General features: G+C 39.4%; 3 protein-coding genes across 5 annotated transcripts; all 3 read left to right on the plus strand.

The window, feature by feature from the left end:
• Positions 1-122: 122 nt before the first annotated feature.
• LOC104453048 (glutamyl-tRNA(Gln) amidotransferase subunit B, chloroplastic/mitochondrial) lies at positions 123-8557 on the plus strand. 3 transcript variants are annotated; one of them, XM_010067549.3, is made up of 9 exons: positions 123-256; positions 2271-2942; positions 3357-3566; positions 4360-4500; positions 4609-4812; positions 5354-5551; positions 5990-6058; positions 7813-7929; positions 8056-8557. In XM_010067549.3, exons 2-9 carry the CDS (start codon positions 2316-2318, stop codon positions 8134-8136), a joined length of 1647 nt encoding a protein of 548 aa, XP_010065851.2. In that variant the 5' UTR covers positions 123-256; positions 2271-2315; the 3' UTR covers positions 8137-8557. The 3 variants fall into 3 exon arrangements, with proteins under 3 accessions (XP_010065851.2, XP_018733296.2, XP_039173943.1); XM_018877751.2 differs by lacking the exon at positions 123-256 and adding an exon at positions 284-479; XM_039318009.1 differs by lacking the exon at positions 123-256 and adding an exon at positions 1993-2107.
• LOC104453047 (retrotransposon-like protein 1) lies at positions 1166-2300 on the plus strand. Its single transcript, XM_018877155.1, has 2 exons — positions 1166-2044; positions 2271-2300. Exons 1-2 carry the CDS (start codon positions 1166-1168, stop codon positions 2298-2300), a joined length of 909 nt encoding a protein of 302 aa, XP_018732700.1.
• A 1735-nt stretch (positions 8558-10292) lies between the features above and the next one.
• On the plus strand, positions 10293-15167 carry LOC104453049. Its single transcript, XM_039317616.1, has 10 exons — positions 10293-10434; positions 10761-10846; positions 10950-11025; positions 11107-11199; positions 11320-11402; positions 11495-11602; positions 11798-11935; positions 13153-13258; positions 14352-14563; positions 14705-15167. Exons 1-10 carry the CDS (start codon positions 10293-10295, stop codon positions 14771-14773), a joined length of 1113 nt encoding a protein of 370 aa, XP_039173550.1. The 3' UTR covers positions 14774-15167.
• Positions 15168-15928: the final 761 nt, after the last annotated feature.

Below are 15928 nucleotides of genomic sequence, written 5' to 3' on the forward strand. Positions count from 1 at the left end.
TCCCTCTCTTTTTCTGCAAATTTCATTTTATTATATGCTATATCATTTCTTTGTTTCTTTTACAGTAGAATATATATATATATATATATATATATATATATATATATTATTATTATATCGATATACTCGACGACAGTGGTCGTTCTCGGTTTTGGATCCCTGTAAACTCTCGTTACCTCGACGGAGCTCTATTCCTCTTCTTCGCCCTGCTTCGCTTTCTCTTTACTCCACTTTGCTCGCTGCTCCCTCCGGCCAGGTAGTCTCCTGTCCTTCCACTTCCCTTCTGCAGCCACTTTTCTCTCCCTCTCTCTCTCTCTCTCTCTCTCTCTCTCTCTTCTGTTCTGTCGAGGGTATTGCTCGGTTTTGTTGATGATTGTCTCTACAATTCGTTCTCGAACGAGGCAAGATTTGGGGTTCCGGGGGTCTGATGATGGGTTTTGAGTCCTGTGTCTGATCGTGGTTTGAATTCATCTTCTTGGGTTCGCTCCTTTGCCCTCCTCTCCTTTTTTTCCCTTTTGGGTCGTAATCTTGTTGGGTTTTGGTTCGGCGTCCCTGTAGTTTGCAGGGTATTCAAGAAAGACTGTAGATGGTTGAGGTTAGTGTGAGACGAGGGCACCTTGTAATCGCTGAGAAACGAAAATGGTCGCAGTTCTTTTTTTTTTTTTTTTTTTTTTGCCCTCTTGTATATGAATTCAAGACGAAGGGAAGTCCCGAATAGGTCGATTCGTGCCAAATTACTGCAAATGGTAGCTCCTCTGAGGTTCTTGTTAATGGCTGAGTGTTTCTTGGAGATGATTGTTCAGGAATTGAATTAACTACCTAATAATCTTATTTATCGTGGCCAACTTTGGATTAGAACTTAGTGGGAAGATGGATGGGTAATCGTTCCTATAGACTGGTTTCTGAATGTCCGTGCGAAGCTATCTGGAGCGATCTGTGAAACATGCCAAGGGTTAGCAATTGGGACTTTATGTGGAGTTGTTATATCGACTTTGTGAGGGAACAACCTGTAGGTCGTTGTGATAGGCTGATGGAGTGTCGTATTGTATTACTCTTACCTTTTCTCATTTATCTTGTCGTTCATCTTGTTCTGTTTTGGTAAATTGACCCACTGTGAATTCTGGTCAGGCTTTGCTAAACTTACTGTAAGATTGTGAAAGGTATCATGATGTTCAAGAAGTCATCGAGTAGAAATCAGAGATCTAAAGGCGTGAAGATAAAACATGGTCTGCAGATTTTACTTTTGCTTGGTATATGCTTCTGGTTGATATATCAAGTTAAGTACTCACATGATAAGAAGAGGGAACTGAATGAGAAGGATGCCAAAACAGCAGCAAAAGAAGAAAGTGGTCGTGCTGTGAAGTTTGGGAGAAAGGATCTTCATCCTCTTAGGGATGAAATGGCTACAATCACGAATCATGTGGAAGATGAAGAGGAAAGCAGAGAGGAGATTGATGAAGCGAGTACAATAGATAAAGAGGAAAGCAGAGAGGAGAATGACGAAAACCAGCACAACGAAGAGCATGATGAAGAAACAAGTAAGCAAGAGGTAGGGCTGGGAGAAGAGGGGAACAATCACGAACATGATGAAAGAGAGGATGCAAATGATAGTGTAACAGATCAAGAAGCTGCAAGGAGACATGAAGAGGAAGAAGAGCGTGAAGAAGAGGAAAATAGGATTAATGATCCGGAAGTAGTGAGAGAAGGTGGAGAGGATGAGAACGATGAGCCTGATGAAGAGAAAGTGCAGGGAGAAGTTGATCGTGAAGAGGAGTTCATAGATGAGGAGAAAGAGAGAGAAGAGGATAATGATGAGAGGGAGACTGAAGGTGATGATGGGGAGGACAAAGAGGGTCAAGCGGAGGATGAGAATGTTTCAGAGGATGAAGAACACAATGAGAGTGAGAGTGAGAGTGGTCATAGTAAGCACGAGGCACGTGAAGAAAATTACAAAGCTGATGATGCTTCCAGCGCAGTTACCCATGACACCCTAACTACATTAGTGGACTCAGAAAAGCTAGGATGCTGTTTTGAAATTTTGAAAGTGTGTAGACATGATACAAATTTGTCGGAGATACAAATTTGTCGGATATGCAAATTACTTAGAGTTAAGCTTTTGGAGTAATTGATACAACTTGTAGACATGATACATCAGTAAAAAATTTTCTTTATTTATTTTGGGGTTGGTTTAGAGGGTTTGTTGAGGTTATGGACTCATTCAAGCTGTTGGTTTTGCCGACTGTTGTAAACATGCTTTATTTTTCTTGCAGGCGTGGCTCTTTGGCAGCTCAGCATTGTGACATCTATCCATCAGGATGGCTTTGTTATTATGCAGAGGGATCCGGATGTATCCTCCATTGCTGAATTATGCTGCATTCTTGAGAAGAAAGAGTCATGTATTCTATTGCGCAATGAGCACTACAGAAGCTCAAACAGCAACACAAGGAAGCCAGTCGACGCCAATCAAAATCTCCCCACACAGAAAGGAGAAAGGACTTGATGATGTGCTAAAAGATTATGAAGCAATAATTGGCATAGAGACTCACGTACAGCTCTCAACGCTTACCAAGGCCTTCTGCAGTTGCCCTTACCATTATGGGTCTCAACCGAACACCAATATCTGCCCTGTATGCATGGGTTTGCCTGGTGCATTGCCAGTTCTGAACTCAAAGGTCATTGAATGCGCTGTGAAATTGGGTCTTGCTCTCAATTGCAAGTTGAACTTAAAATCAAAGTTTGACAGGAAGCAGTACTTCTATCCAGATCTCCCAAAAGGTTATCAAATATCCCAATTTGATGTCCCGGTTGCTTATGGTGGTCACATAGATCTGGATCTCCCGGTGGAATTTGGTGGTGGACACAGGAGGTTTGGCATAACTAGGGTTCATATGGAAGAGGATGCAGGAAAGCTACTTCACTCTGGAAATGGGAGTTATTCTCAGGAAATTACTTAACTCTTTTTGTACTCTTTAATTGTAAGCCTTGCTGTTTACGTTATTTTGAATAACTCTTCTCCCAAAATCCATCTGGCCAAGTATTTGTCATGCCTGTGAGATTCTATTACATAAGTCATGGTTCATAATTTGGTTTATTTTCGAGTGGAAAACATTTTGAGCCCCTTTGGTTGGCAATATATGTTCAATTACTTAGGTCATGGTTCATAAATTTGGTATGTTTCATGTGGAGAACATTTAGACCCCCTTTGGTTGGCAATATGTTGATAATTGTTTAGTAACTGATTTATGCACAGTATTCTACCCAGATATAGCTATTTTGTTGCCTGGGGCTATTTGTTCTTCTGGATTTGATGATGAGTGGGTGGTATTTATGCTAAGTGATATTGGTCTTGCATGCAGGTTGATTTAAATAGAGCAGGAGTACCATTGCTTGAAATCGTCTCTGAGCCTGACATGCGAAATGGTATTGAAGCGGCAGAGTATGCAGCAGAACTACAGAGGTTGGTTCGATATCTTGGTGTCGGTAATGGCAATATGCAGGAAGGTTCACTGCGTTGTGATGTTAACATTTCTGTTCGGCCTATTGGGCAAGTGAAATTTGGCACGAAGGTAAGAATATTCTTTCGTATCTGTAATTTTGTGACTCATGATCCGTCAATTCGAGTGCAAGATTAATTATACCCATTTAAACTTCTGAATGCATATATTTTGTATTATTATTACGTTTTCAGACTTGCATATATGACTGCCCTATCTTTGGCATTTGGTGCAATTTTTCATTTTAAGATATGATTTTTCAATATGACTATTATATATTTATGTGATAGGCAGGTTAGTATTCTTAGGTTATTTTTCTATGGGTGAGCCAATTAAAGAAATTTTCCTGAATCATGTTAAGTAATTAAAAGGGAAGTGATATCATTGTGCTACTTCATAAGAGCACTTTCAACTTTTTTCTTCTTTTCCTGCTGTTGGTTCAGCCTAATTGTTAAGTGGATATATTGAATCCTAAGAGAGGAACTTACATTCTCAATCGAAAATCGAAAGTTATAGTCTTGCTCAAGATCACTCATAATTCGTGGTGATTATGATGGACAGCAGCACTTCCTGTTATTCCCGATGAAGGATTGTTAAAAGAACAAGAAAAGTATAGGCTAGAATTATACCTTTTGCAATCAATGAGCAAGAAAAGTACTTTCAGACATCATCTCTTCAGCTGTTTATCACTGCTTGTGTATCTTTTCCCTTATTATTCTCACGCTTGAGTAGATTTACTACATCTGCTTATAATGTAGTGATTAGGAATAGAGCATTTAAATAGCAGGATTGAGGTAGTTTTTCTTAAGTAAATTGCATGCAATATATTGCTAAAGTGGTTTTTGATTTTGTTTTCTTTTGGCAGGTTGAGATAAAGAATCTGAATTCCTTTTCTTCGGTAAATAGGGCCATTGACTTTGAGATTGTAAGGCAGGCTCTTCTCCTAAGTGAAGGTCAGGATGATCAGATTGTGCAGGAAACTCGTCTTTGGGAAGAAGGCTCTCAGGTTCACCATTATGTTCTTTCATTTACAAGCTGAAAATTCAGTTTACGCACTCAACATTAGTGATTTCTATTCTTCATATCCTGTGCTTACTTCTTGGGCTTTGTCTAGAAAACAGTTACAATGAGGAAAAAGGAAGGACTTTCAGATTACAGATACTTTCCAGAGCCAGATTTGCCTGGGGTTATTCTTACTAAAGATTATGTCGATAGCATTTGTAATTGTCTGCCCGAACTTCCAGAAGTGAAGCGCAGAAGGTATGAAAAGATGGGACTCAGCATGCAAGACATCCTTTTCCTTGCAAATGATGTGAATGTAAGTTCTTGCTTTTTAATGCAGTCATGAAGGATCTTACTTATTGTGGCATGTTTAATGCAATTCTTTCCTAAAGCTGGACACCTCCTGTGAGCTGCCAAAGGCAAAATTATACCAGTCTAGAAAGAATGAAATGGAAGCCAGTGGCTTAAGAAGAAACACTATTTCCCATATCAAACTGACTTAATAAAGGGGGAAAAACAATATTTGATGATGTGAGTTCTATTTTTCGTTTGTTACTAAGACTCCATTTAGCATTAAATGACCAAAATTTCTCGAATATGACTTCCTGATGAAATCTTGTCCATATCTTTTACCAGTTTTTCATAATTCATACTGAAGTCTAATACTTTCTGAAACATATCAAGGAAGGATAGAACATGCACTGGTTACTGACCTCAAATCATCGTCTCTGCATGCACTGTGTTTGCTTTTGTATTTCCAATTCAAGGTTTGATCACTGGTTACTGACCTTGATTTGTACTAGTGTTTACTAGTCTAAACTCTCTCTAACATTTGTTTTGCCTTTTCACTGGTGAAGGTAGCTGAGTTTTTTGATGCAACTATTGCAAAGGGTGCTGATGTGAAGCTGGCAGCCAACTGGATAATGGGCGATATTGCTGCCTACATGAAAAATGAAAAGTTGTCCATCGATGATATTAAACTGACGCCTCAAGAGTTGGCAGAGCTGATAGCTTCTATCAAAGGAGGGACTATTAGTGGGAAGATAGGAAAAGAGGTAAAACATGCTCTCATATATATATGCTTTCCAATTCTCAGTACTATCTCTTAACTAATTTTGCAGTTGATAGTTCTTGTGTTCTGGGACTTGTGCTTCTGCAACTTGTTGTGTCAGTAGAATGATTTCTCATGTCAAATACAAGAAGGTCTTGCTACAATTATGGTTGGATCTACCCTAACATGATCATGATTTTTCCTGTTATGTTTGACTATTAAATTTTGGGGATGTGTGGGAGGGTTAATTACTATTTTCTTTGACTAGTAGAACTGAGTGTGAATATCATTTTTGTTTGTGAATGTTACGTTAGTTTTGTTGGACAGATCCATCTTCTGAGTGTTTAGGATTCTGTCTTTCCTGATTAATGCAAAGGTTGGGCTGTTAGTTTTTCTCATAGAACAGATCTCAATGTTGCTATTGTCATTCATTTTGGTGCAGATATTGTTTGAGCTAATGGCTAAAGGTGGAACAGTGAAGGGAATGATTGAAGAAAAGGACCTGGTCCAGGCAAGTTCTTTTCTCTACTGTTAAAATCTCGGGTCTCATTTAACAGATTCAGAACTAGGGTTAGAATGACCTTAGGGATGAATCTGTAATTGAGGCTGTGGTACAAAGTAACAAACTAAGCTACTCATATTTAAACCGGGCGTTCTGAACAGGAAATGCATGCATGCATGCTTATGTGCCAATGGTTTCTGTCTGTGTGTGGGTGGATGTGGGTGCAGGCAGGCATGTTTAGTCGTCAATACATGCGTGTGCTGCGCTCTGTGTGTTTGTGTACTGTGTAGGTACTGAATAGTTGTATATTCTATGTGTGTGTGTGTGTGTGTGTGTGTGTGTGTGTGTGTGTTTTTTGGGGGGGGGGTGAATTTGGTGTAGATCAACCAGTCGTGGCAATAGTTTGCCTTTGTGTTTCTAGTAACTAGAGTTTTGCATGTATTGGAATTGAACAATATGTGACATTTACTCCAATTGAAACTCTCTGTGCCATTGTGATTTGGATGAGTTAATTTAGTTTATTGCTGATAGCATTCACGGTTCTTACCATGCTGCTCTTCTATTTTGGTCCATTTTTGGTCTTTGATGATCTGCACAAAGTTCATTCTATCCATAAGAACTAAGCATCAGTTTAAAAAGTAAATCTTAGAAGGCACCTTTGATGGCTTTTAAAGGTAGGTAGTGCTTCCTGGGAGATAACATGATATTGTGTAGGAGCCTTCTCAATCATCCAAGAATCAGCTGCTTCTCTGCACTTTCTTTTAGTCTTTCTTTATACAAAATTTGCGAGTAGTTTCTGGATTTTCTTTTTGGTGTATTGTGTATCACATGTAATATTTGACTTTTAGTGGTAAGTGATAATCTGGTCGGGCACGTTTAGTAACGATTACATTCTGGGAGGCGATTCGACTAGAAATGATTATTTTTGATTGTTTTCGGGAACGATTACGAGTAAAAGCGCGTTTGGTAATCTGTTCAAATTTTTATTCGGAATAGAATTGCGTTTGGTACCATATTAATTGATTCTATTCCAAATTAATTTCTTTTGATTTTTAAATAAATTTTAAATAATTTCTTTACTTTTTATTTTTTTCTTTACTTTTTCCTTTTTTTTTTTTTTTCCCCTTTTTCCTATTCTTCTTCTTCATTTGGCCGGTCGCCGGACCGCGACACCCGAGCGAGGGCCGGCCTTCGTCGGTGAGCCTTGGCGGTGGCAGGCGAGGCGGCTGGCCACCGGCAAGGCCGGGCCTCGCCGGTGGGCCGGGCTTGCCTCCGGTGAGCTTGCGGACCTCGCCCGGCTTGGTGAGCCTTTGGTGACCTCGCCGGACCGGCGGCGGCGGCGGGGGCGGCGGTAGACGGCGGCGGGCGATGGCGAACGGCAATCGAGATGTTGAAAGAGAAGAATAAAAGTTTTATCTTTTGATTCTTTTTTTGATTTTCGGACGTAGAATCAAATTTTTTTTTAATTCTCAAATCTTGTCCAAAATCGTTCTCGGCAACAATTTGTTCTCGGGAACAAAAGTTTACCAAACGCGATTCTCGTCTCAAACCGATTACTGAACAAAAAATCAGAATGCAGACTGTTTGGCAAGTTGCCAAACAGGCCCGAAGGGGCTCATCACAACCCAATTATTGCCATATTGAGATGACTGGTGTCGGATGTATTCTCCACAAATCTATTACCAGAAGTGTGCATTTTCATTTTGTGTTGGAGTTGGTGTCATTACCCCTTTGGATGTTTCACTCATTGCATAAAATAACAGATCGCTGATCCAGCTGAAATTGAGAAGATGGTGGACAAAGTGCTTTTAGATAACCCTAAGCAATTGGAACAGTATCGTGGAGGCAAAACTAAGCTTCAAGGCTATTTTGCCGGCCAGGTATAAGAAAGTTTGCTACCCAGGAAAAGCAGCTCAACTGTTGTGTTCTGTCCAATTTGCTACTTCAGTTGAAATTCTCATTTGCTCAATGGATGGCAAGAGATTCTGACTAGCTTTCATATGCAGGTAATGAAAGCGTCAAAGGGCAAAAGCGAACCCAGGACTCTAAACAAGATTCTACTTGAGAAATTAAATGCAAAGAGTTGATGTTTTCTCATGATTGAGTTGGTATCTATGTTGTTCGCCCCACTTGGGATGATGGGTGTTCGAAGACGATTCTCATTGGCTGCAGATCATTTTTGTGCTACTAATGCCATATCAATTTTATATCTTGAGGAAGATTACTTACATATGGGCCATAATAGTAGCCTGCAAGCTTCTCAAGTCATAGCTATTTCATGCAACGCCATGGGAGGCCGCAGGTACTACTGAATGTCAACGTCTCTCTCTGAATCTCTGTCTCTCTGTCTCTCTCTCGCTCTGTTTTATTGGCTGCTACTTTTGGTGGTAGCCTCCAGAGGATTGGTTGACATCAAATGGGAGGTTTGACAAAAATTCTTACTCTTTGTATATCTATTGCCATAGTCTTCATTATAATAAAACCAAGGTCAGTAGATTTTATTTCGGAGATCTGCCATTTTAAGCTTTCTATTGAATTCCCGGATACTGTGGTGTGTTTCTTTGGCATACAGAAACAAACTCGCATTTTGGGATAAAGGTTGTTAGATTTTGGGATCGGTATTCACAGTTGGCTGTCCTCGTTTTCATTGAATAACTTGGTTGTCCTCCGATGGCACTTCAAGTTTAGTGTGCTTATCTTCTGCAACAAATAATGGAAATCGTTGCTGCATTAAATAAATCTTGTGTTGTGTTGAAAGAGGGTAACGTGAATGTGGTTAACCCAAACACGATCCCTTTAATAAACACGTCAGATTGTACAAACAAGACATGCTTGAATAAAGTGGGTTATATGACATTAGGGGTGATCATTTTCATGGTTGGTCGGTTTCGGGATCAAATCTTGGAACCTACCATCTTAGGTTCCAATCTTAAAAAGTTGGAATTAGGGATCGAACCGATTCTACTTGGAACTGGTTGATTCCAAGCTGATTCGCGATCTACTGGCTGAACTGGGTTTGTTTTGCAAAATACGAATTATTAATATAATATATATATTTTTTAACATAGTACAAGTGAAGTCTCATTAGTTGAGTGGCCGTGTAAACTGTGGTTGGGATCTGAACCCGCCGGGCCTATTTGGAGGAAAGGGCCTGTGGGTTGGGATAGCATAAATCAGTGCAATCATTGACTGGCGTATCAAGAAAAGACAAACTCGAAGAAACACAAAGCGAAACTTCGTGCTCAGAGGGAGGAAGTAAAGAGAATGGGAATTTGGGAAAATTTCGAAATGAACTCTGCCTGCGTTTATGAACTGCCCTCACTTGTTACTCGCGACTTCTTCCAAAATTCGAAGATAAACACAATGATATTTGAGATTTAAATATTTATGAAAGTAGTTAATACATTGAAAAATCCCAATTTATGTGTGATAAAATTACTATAAATTAGTTTTTTTGATCATAAAAAACCTCAATTGGTATATTTGCAACAAATTTACAGCTATAATAATCAGAAAGTAAAACCTCAAATTAATATACAGTAATTTAATATTAATGGAGGGCAAATATATCATAAATATACAAGTTTGAAATTTTTGGTGTCAAAAATCTAGTCTGAGACAAATTTGTTGGAGGTGCACTATATATATATATTTTTTTCGCACGTGTCAAAGTCAATTCCTCAATTGGGCCAATGAAGTATTCGGCCCAACTAAATCCCTCCGAACCGACGTCGCTTCCTCCTCGTCCTCGTCCTTCTCCTACCAGCAAAACGAGATCCATCATCGCTCTCTCTCTCTCTCTCTCTCTCAAAAGGATGGAAATGCGAATTCGGGGCGCTCTTCTGCTCCTGTCAATCTCTTCCTCTCTTTTCCTTATCGCAAAGGTGCGTCGCAGTTTTAGCATTCGTTCGTCGTCGCCGATTCGCGGGCGTGCGCGATCGCGTTTTTTGCCTTTTCTCGATTTGCCTGCCATCGCATCGCATCGATCTACGCGCTTGCGTTCTTGAACGAATCGGTTGATTTCGCCAGGCTGAATTCGGCGGTTCTGTCTTCTTCGTGGATAGCTCGAATCACCAGTATCTTCGCCATCGATCCCTGATGACGCTTCTGAGGTAATTCAATCATGGAGTGACGACTGACTTCGTTTTTCCATTTATGTGGATAGTTGCTTGGCGGAGGTCTAGTTGCCGCTGGATTTCGTAGATGTTGATTTTTTTGAGCTTGGTTTTTACTGAGAAATCCGATGGCGTTAGGCTTTGTTCGGTTGCTGGGAGAGAAAGGGGAAGTGGAATACAACTTTTGGCGTTCTGTCAAATCGATAAATAATCAATATAGGCTTGATCGTCGTTATGTGCTTGAGTTTCTACTGGAGCTTGGAAGAACAAGTAGGCGAAATTGATAGAGCGTAGGTTGAAGGAATTGTCGACTCTGAACTTTGAGATGAGTTATTGTTAAGTCGAAAGTGATCTGACCATTGTTTCTTTTTCATTAGTAACTTTCCTGGAGCCATCCCTCTTGCCATTGATCTGGATGGTGGTGACTTGTGATTCACTAGTAATTAGCAAATCTGACATAATTCAGATTCTGATTAGTTATCCATCCAAAGTTGTATTAAACTGACAGTTATCTGGCTTTATTTCTTGATTTGATTAGCTTTTGTTATATATGCATGTTGGCATACATTTCTTTGACTCGACATGTCATACTGCAGTGTCGCCATCAGAAGTTGGTGCTGCAGTGTCAGTACTACTTGGCTTGGAACCCCCCGTTTCACTTTCAGAAACTGGTTCTTCCAAGGTTTGTTTTCTTCTCATTCAGACAATATGATCATTCTAGTTTCTTTCTTGATGTCTATCTTTTTAGTTAAAATGTCTTTGACAAATTTTTGACACCTTCATAGTTGAATGAGGTTCTCATGCCAAATCCGTTCGATAGACCTCGTGCTGCTTTTGTTTTGGAGGTGACAGGAGTCAAAGGTCTGGCTGGCTGTTTGTTTTCCAAGTAACCTGTAGTCTTGAGTGTTTATTTTGGCTATAACATGTCTATTTCGTTTGTAGATCTTCTTCCCTTGTTCAAATCCAATCTATTTACAAATGCCTTCACAGAGAAGGTTATATCTGGGTCAGATAAAGCTGAAATTCGACTCCCAGGTAAATTCTTTGTTAGAATGGATAAGGGCACTTTTCCAAGCAAAAAAATAAAAAACAAGGCCATCCTGCTAAAATACTCTCGGTTGTTTTTGGGATTATCATTGATTTATTTTACTGCAGAGGAAGAAGCGTTATTAGTTTCCCTTGATGAGCCCTCAGCATCTGATTTTGCATCTCTCAGTGATGATGAAATTGGCAAATTTGTAAGTTATGTGTTTGCTTTATTTTTCTTTTCCTTCTTTCTTTGTTCTGCACTACTATGTTAATGAATGATTTAAACTCTGTATCTGTCTAGGCATCCTGGATGGGTGGATCTTATGTCACCGATATGTCAGAATCATTGAAAGGGGAATTGACTTTCCCTCTCGGAAATGGCAGGAAGATGAGTCTTCATATGTCAAAGGTCTTTTTACAGCATCCAAATATTTGAAATTGTCTGTATTTTTAATATTACTTTATAAGTCACATTCCTTATCTTAAGTTATGATGCCTGTAAGCTATCGTATTAAATCAACTTTTTTTTTTTTTGGTGAGTTATGGTTTTCAGCTAGAATTTGCTTTCTAATCTGCAAGGGTTGCATTCTTTCTTTTCCTGCAGGAAGCAGATAGGCAATACATAGGTAGTCTTATATCTCTTGTTCATGGTGTAAGAAGGGCTAAAGATATGCATGAAGATTTTTCACAAGGCACAAGAAGACCTGCCGAGTTGATCAAAGGCTGTTTCGATGGTATTAAGGTAATAGTTTACCTTCGTTGTGTCTTCTTTCTTTGAGATTATCTGTGAGACATTGTTTGTAAAAGCCAAGAAGGTGCATTGCTTCATAGTGGAAGCTACTTGACGTGAATTTGTGGTTTTATGTCAAAAATGGAGTTAGTGATGCACGTAGGTATACTGAAAGTGAATCTCAGGGGAGAACTTATCTTGGCTTAACGTAGAAGTTAGCTGTTTACGAAATTATTTTAGGATTGCAAAACTATTCTTGAACTGCACTTATTGATGCAATGAAGCACAAAACTTCTTAAGCACCAGGGCTTGTAGTTAGAAGTTGTCTTAATAGCTTTCCTCTTCCTCCACCTCCACTCACTGCCTGCCTTCCTTTGTTGCTGCACTGTCCTCTGCTCTACCTCGCATTGATCTTCTTCTGCAGCTCTTGTTTCCTTCACTTACTTCCTTAGAAAGGAAGAAGCTTAACTCATTTAAGCCTCCTTGCATTGTTACTCTGCTCTTTGCTTGTTGTCTGGGAGATCCATTCATCACCCCTATCATTCACCAACCCAACCCTTTCATTCATTACAGTAATACAGTTTTGCTTCTGCTCTGGCAGTTTTCAGTTTTCTCATTAGACAGGCTGTTGTTTTTAGAGTATGACATAAGGTGCTATTCCTTCATTTATAATAATGAGGAAGTGTGATTTCTTTATATACTTTTACTGGGAGTTCCCTGTTGATTTGTTGGATATCATAGTAATGATGGAAGAATGTTTCCTTTTGATTTAAGATGGTGCTTTGACTGGGATTAAGAAAAGATTGATTTCCTGTCTCATCATTTATAAGGTGTAACTTGGTATCATAGTAATGATGGAAGAATGTTTCCTTTTGATTTAAGAAGGTGCTTTGACCAGGATTAAGAAAAGATTGATTTCCTGTCTCATCATATGTAAGGTGTAATTTGGGTGTGGCGCCAAGTATGCTTTAGAGTATGTACAAAGAAAAGTGTGTTAAACATTTCTGCTGTCCTATTATCATGCTTGTGATGTAGCAATGTAACTTCATGCCAAAGTATGCTTGCCTGTGAATTTCTGTACTTACTATATTTGGACGACGATGGAGTGACTGAAAAAAAAAATATCCCTGAAGAAAGGGAAATGAAGCCGTCCACCATGCAGTAATGCTTTAGCCGATGTTTATTCTTGTAATTAGTGTCTTCACAGTTTTTCACCCTTATTGGTGCAGGTCTTAAAGGAGGAGCATGGAACTGAAGGTTTTGCTGAACAAGGATTACTTTTATTGCTTGCTACCTTGTCCAGGTCATATGATCTTTTGCAGGAAGCATACAAAGGTCAGTTTTGCTTGCCTAAAAATTTACTTGGTGACTCTAGTTTCTGACAATTTGGTGATAATAAGTCAAGTGATGAGAAACTTAATGTAAGCAAGCAATCTTCTCAGATGCTGGCATAGTTCTTGGTCTGAAACAATGTTAGTGGCATCTCTGTACACCTGCAAAAACCTCAATCCGGGATTGTCATTCCGATTTTGGGTACATAGCTCACCAAAATTGGCGAATGGACCAAGCCCACCATGTATTCTTGAATTAAAAAATATCAACACAAATGTAGTCTAGGTTTGTCTAAAAGATGACCTTCTGCATCTCAAACATAATTTAGGCTTTTGGAATCATAGAAGACAAGTTGAATTGCTAATTCTATTAGTTGATTTGATTAAAAGTAGCCAATGTTGCAGTGTTTTAAACAAATAAAGCTTAAATGAACTATTATATTCTTATATAAGATTATAACAAATGCTTGAAAGTTTACTGTGACCTGAATTAGTCAACTCACTAAGCCTTCCCTAATGTACCACTTTCACGGCATTTGGTGTATTCACTTCCTGTACTGTGACCCCCAGCATACATGATCTATTTAGTTAACTATGACCCAAAATGAATTTTCATTTTCTGAACAATGATGATAATGAAGTGATAATTCAAATTTGCTATTAATCTTGAGTAGGCACTTATTCATTCTCATCTATGCTTTATCTGTATAGAGTGGCCTTTAGTTTTGAACCTTTTTTTCTCAAATCTTGTGCTCAAGCACTTTTATTTTTAGTTAACAGGGAACACTAAAACCTTTCAAAATGTAATTATAGATATGTAGATTTGTATAATGTTTTAATTATATTTTATAAAGTTCGAATAAAATTTTACGTTTTGACAGAGAGTGGAAACAAGTTGGCAATTATGGAATTTGGAAAAGAAGAAATTAGAATTCCACATTCCATATTGGCAATAGTGATTCTGACATGCATGACTGTGTTTGCCCAGGCATGCTGATGTTACGTAAATGTCTTTCAAATTTTGGTTCATAAATACTCGATGCATTTTCTGACCAAAAAAAAAGGAAAAAAAACTGAATGCATACTGCAATGGACAGGGCAAATTGTTGGAGTGATTCTTTTGGGCGATGCGGCCTCTTCCCAGTCAGATTCTTTGTTAGACGTGACTTTTACTTCTCGGCCATCAGTGCGGTGGTTGGCAGAAAGTGAAGCCTCGGCAAATGCAACTAAAGCTGCTGAAGTGGCGTTGGTTAGATTGACTCTTGCTTGGGTAACCGGGCTTATTCTTCTTATTTCCGTTCTGTTGGGGGTAAGATTCGTCATTTGGATGTCCCGTACTTTGTTTTCCAGCTACGCTGCTGAGTACTGCCCAAAGCCACTTTTTTTTTTTTTTTTTTTTTTTTTTTTTTGCGGAGGTCTGTTCAACACTCTTCTTTGTGATTATGTGCAGGTCTATCTCCTTCTGAACATGCCTCTAACAAGGGACACCCTCCTGTATTCGAATGTCAAGCTTGACTAAGCAAGTGAGCGATAGAGAGAGTCATGGACATCTTCGACTTGGAGAAGATTAACTTACTATTTTATCCTAAGCCAGGCCTGTTTATACGGGGCATGCGATCTTGGTCCGGTTATGCTGTATTGGAACCCCCTTTCTCATTGTAGTCTTTAAGATCCCATATTAAAGGGGGTTCCTTATTTCTCCTAGTCATGAGCGGACATTCTGTAGCTCCTGGGGCTTTCTTTTTGGACCCAGAAGGTTTAGGGATTACCTTGAAGACATGAGAGATGCAATTATTGTTCATGTGTTCATTGTCTGCGTTGTATATGATCGTCGTTTGACATTGCGTGCTCTTCAATGCCCGTCATATGAATGTGGTGCTGACTAAAATAATCTGGGCTTGGCCGCTGTGTAATTCTTATTTTCATCATACCTCGATTTTCTCTGAAACTACACCTCTGCAACTGGTGAAAAGATGAACTTTTATGTGGGACGCAATCTGATCTAACGAGCAATAATGCGCAGTCTGTCGTGCTTTGAAAATTTTGGGCAGTTTTCTGTGGACGCAAAAAATGAACCGACTGGCCATGCCATGCAAGGAATCATGAGTCGTACCAGTACCGTCCTGAAGTATGTTGCTCAGAGAAGACGATCTTTGATGCTCCCATATGAACTGTCCCATCATCCTTAAGCCCGTCGCTCAGTGACGGGCCTCAATTTGGAGCTACTGTTCCACTGAACTTCCCTGCAGGCACTGAAGGGCATTCAATCAGATTTACATGCCGAAATGGGGGATGAGGAAATTTGGTGCCGAACACGAGATCCGTGTTTAAGCACAAGACATCTCATAATAACGCACTTTGACAGGAAGGTACAGATCATAGCCGAAATGGTTCCATATGCTTTGATATCATATGAACCATCAGTCAACAATTGTAGCATATAGGGTCCGGGAAGCATTAAATCTGTCTTCAGGAATGCTTTGGCTCAAGAGCAAGCTAACAAAAGTTTCTACTTTCATCCGAACATGCATACTTTTGTCTTAGGTCGTTTAACGTGAGTTTGCCCGCTATATGAACCTCTCCTTGACCAACATATCGGGAGTCTTGGGCATTACTTACGTACATATGATTGCTCTGCAAATTTGGTTTCAATTTCATATACTGGTCCTAGTAA

The sequence above is a fragment of the Eucalyptus grandis genome, chromosome 7, assembly GCF_016545825.1.
Source record: "Eucalyptus grandis isolate ANBG69807.140 chromosome 7, ASM1654582v1, whole genome shotgun sequence".
NCBI classification, from domain to species: domain Eukaryota; kingdom Viridiplantae; phylum Streptophyta; class Magnoliopsida; order Myrtales; family Myrtaceae; genus Eucalyptus; species Eucalyptus grandis.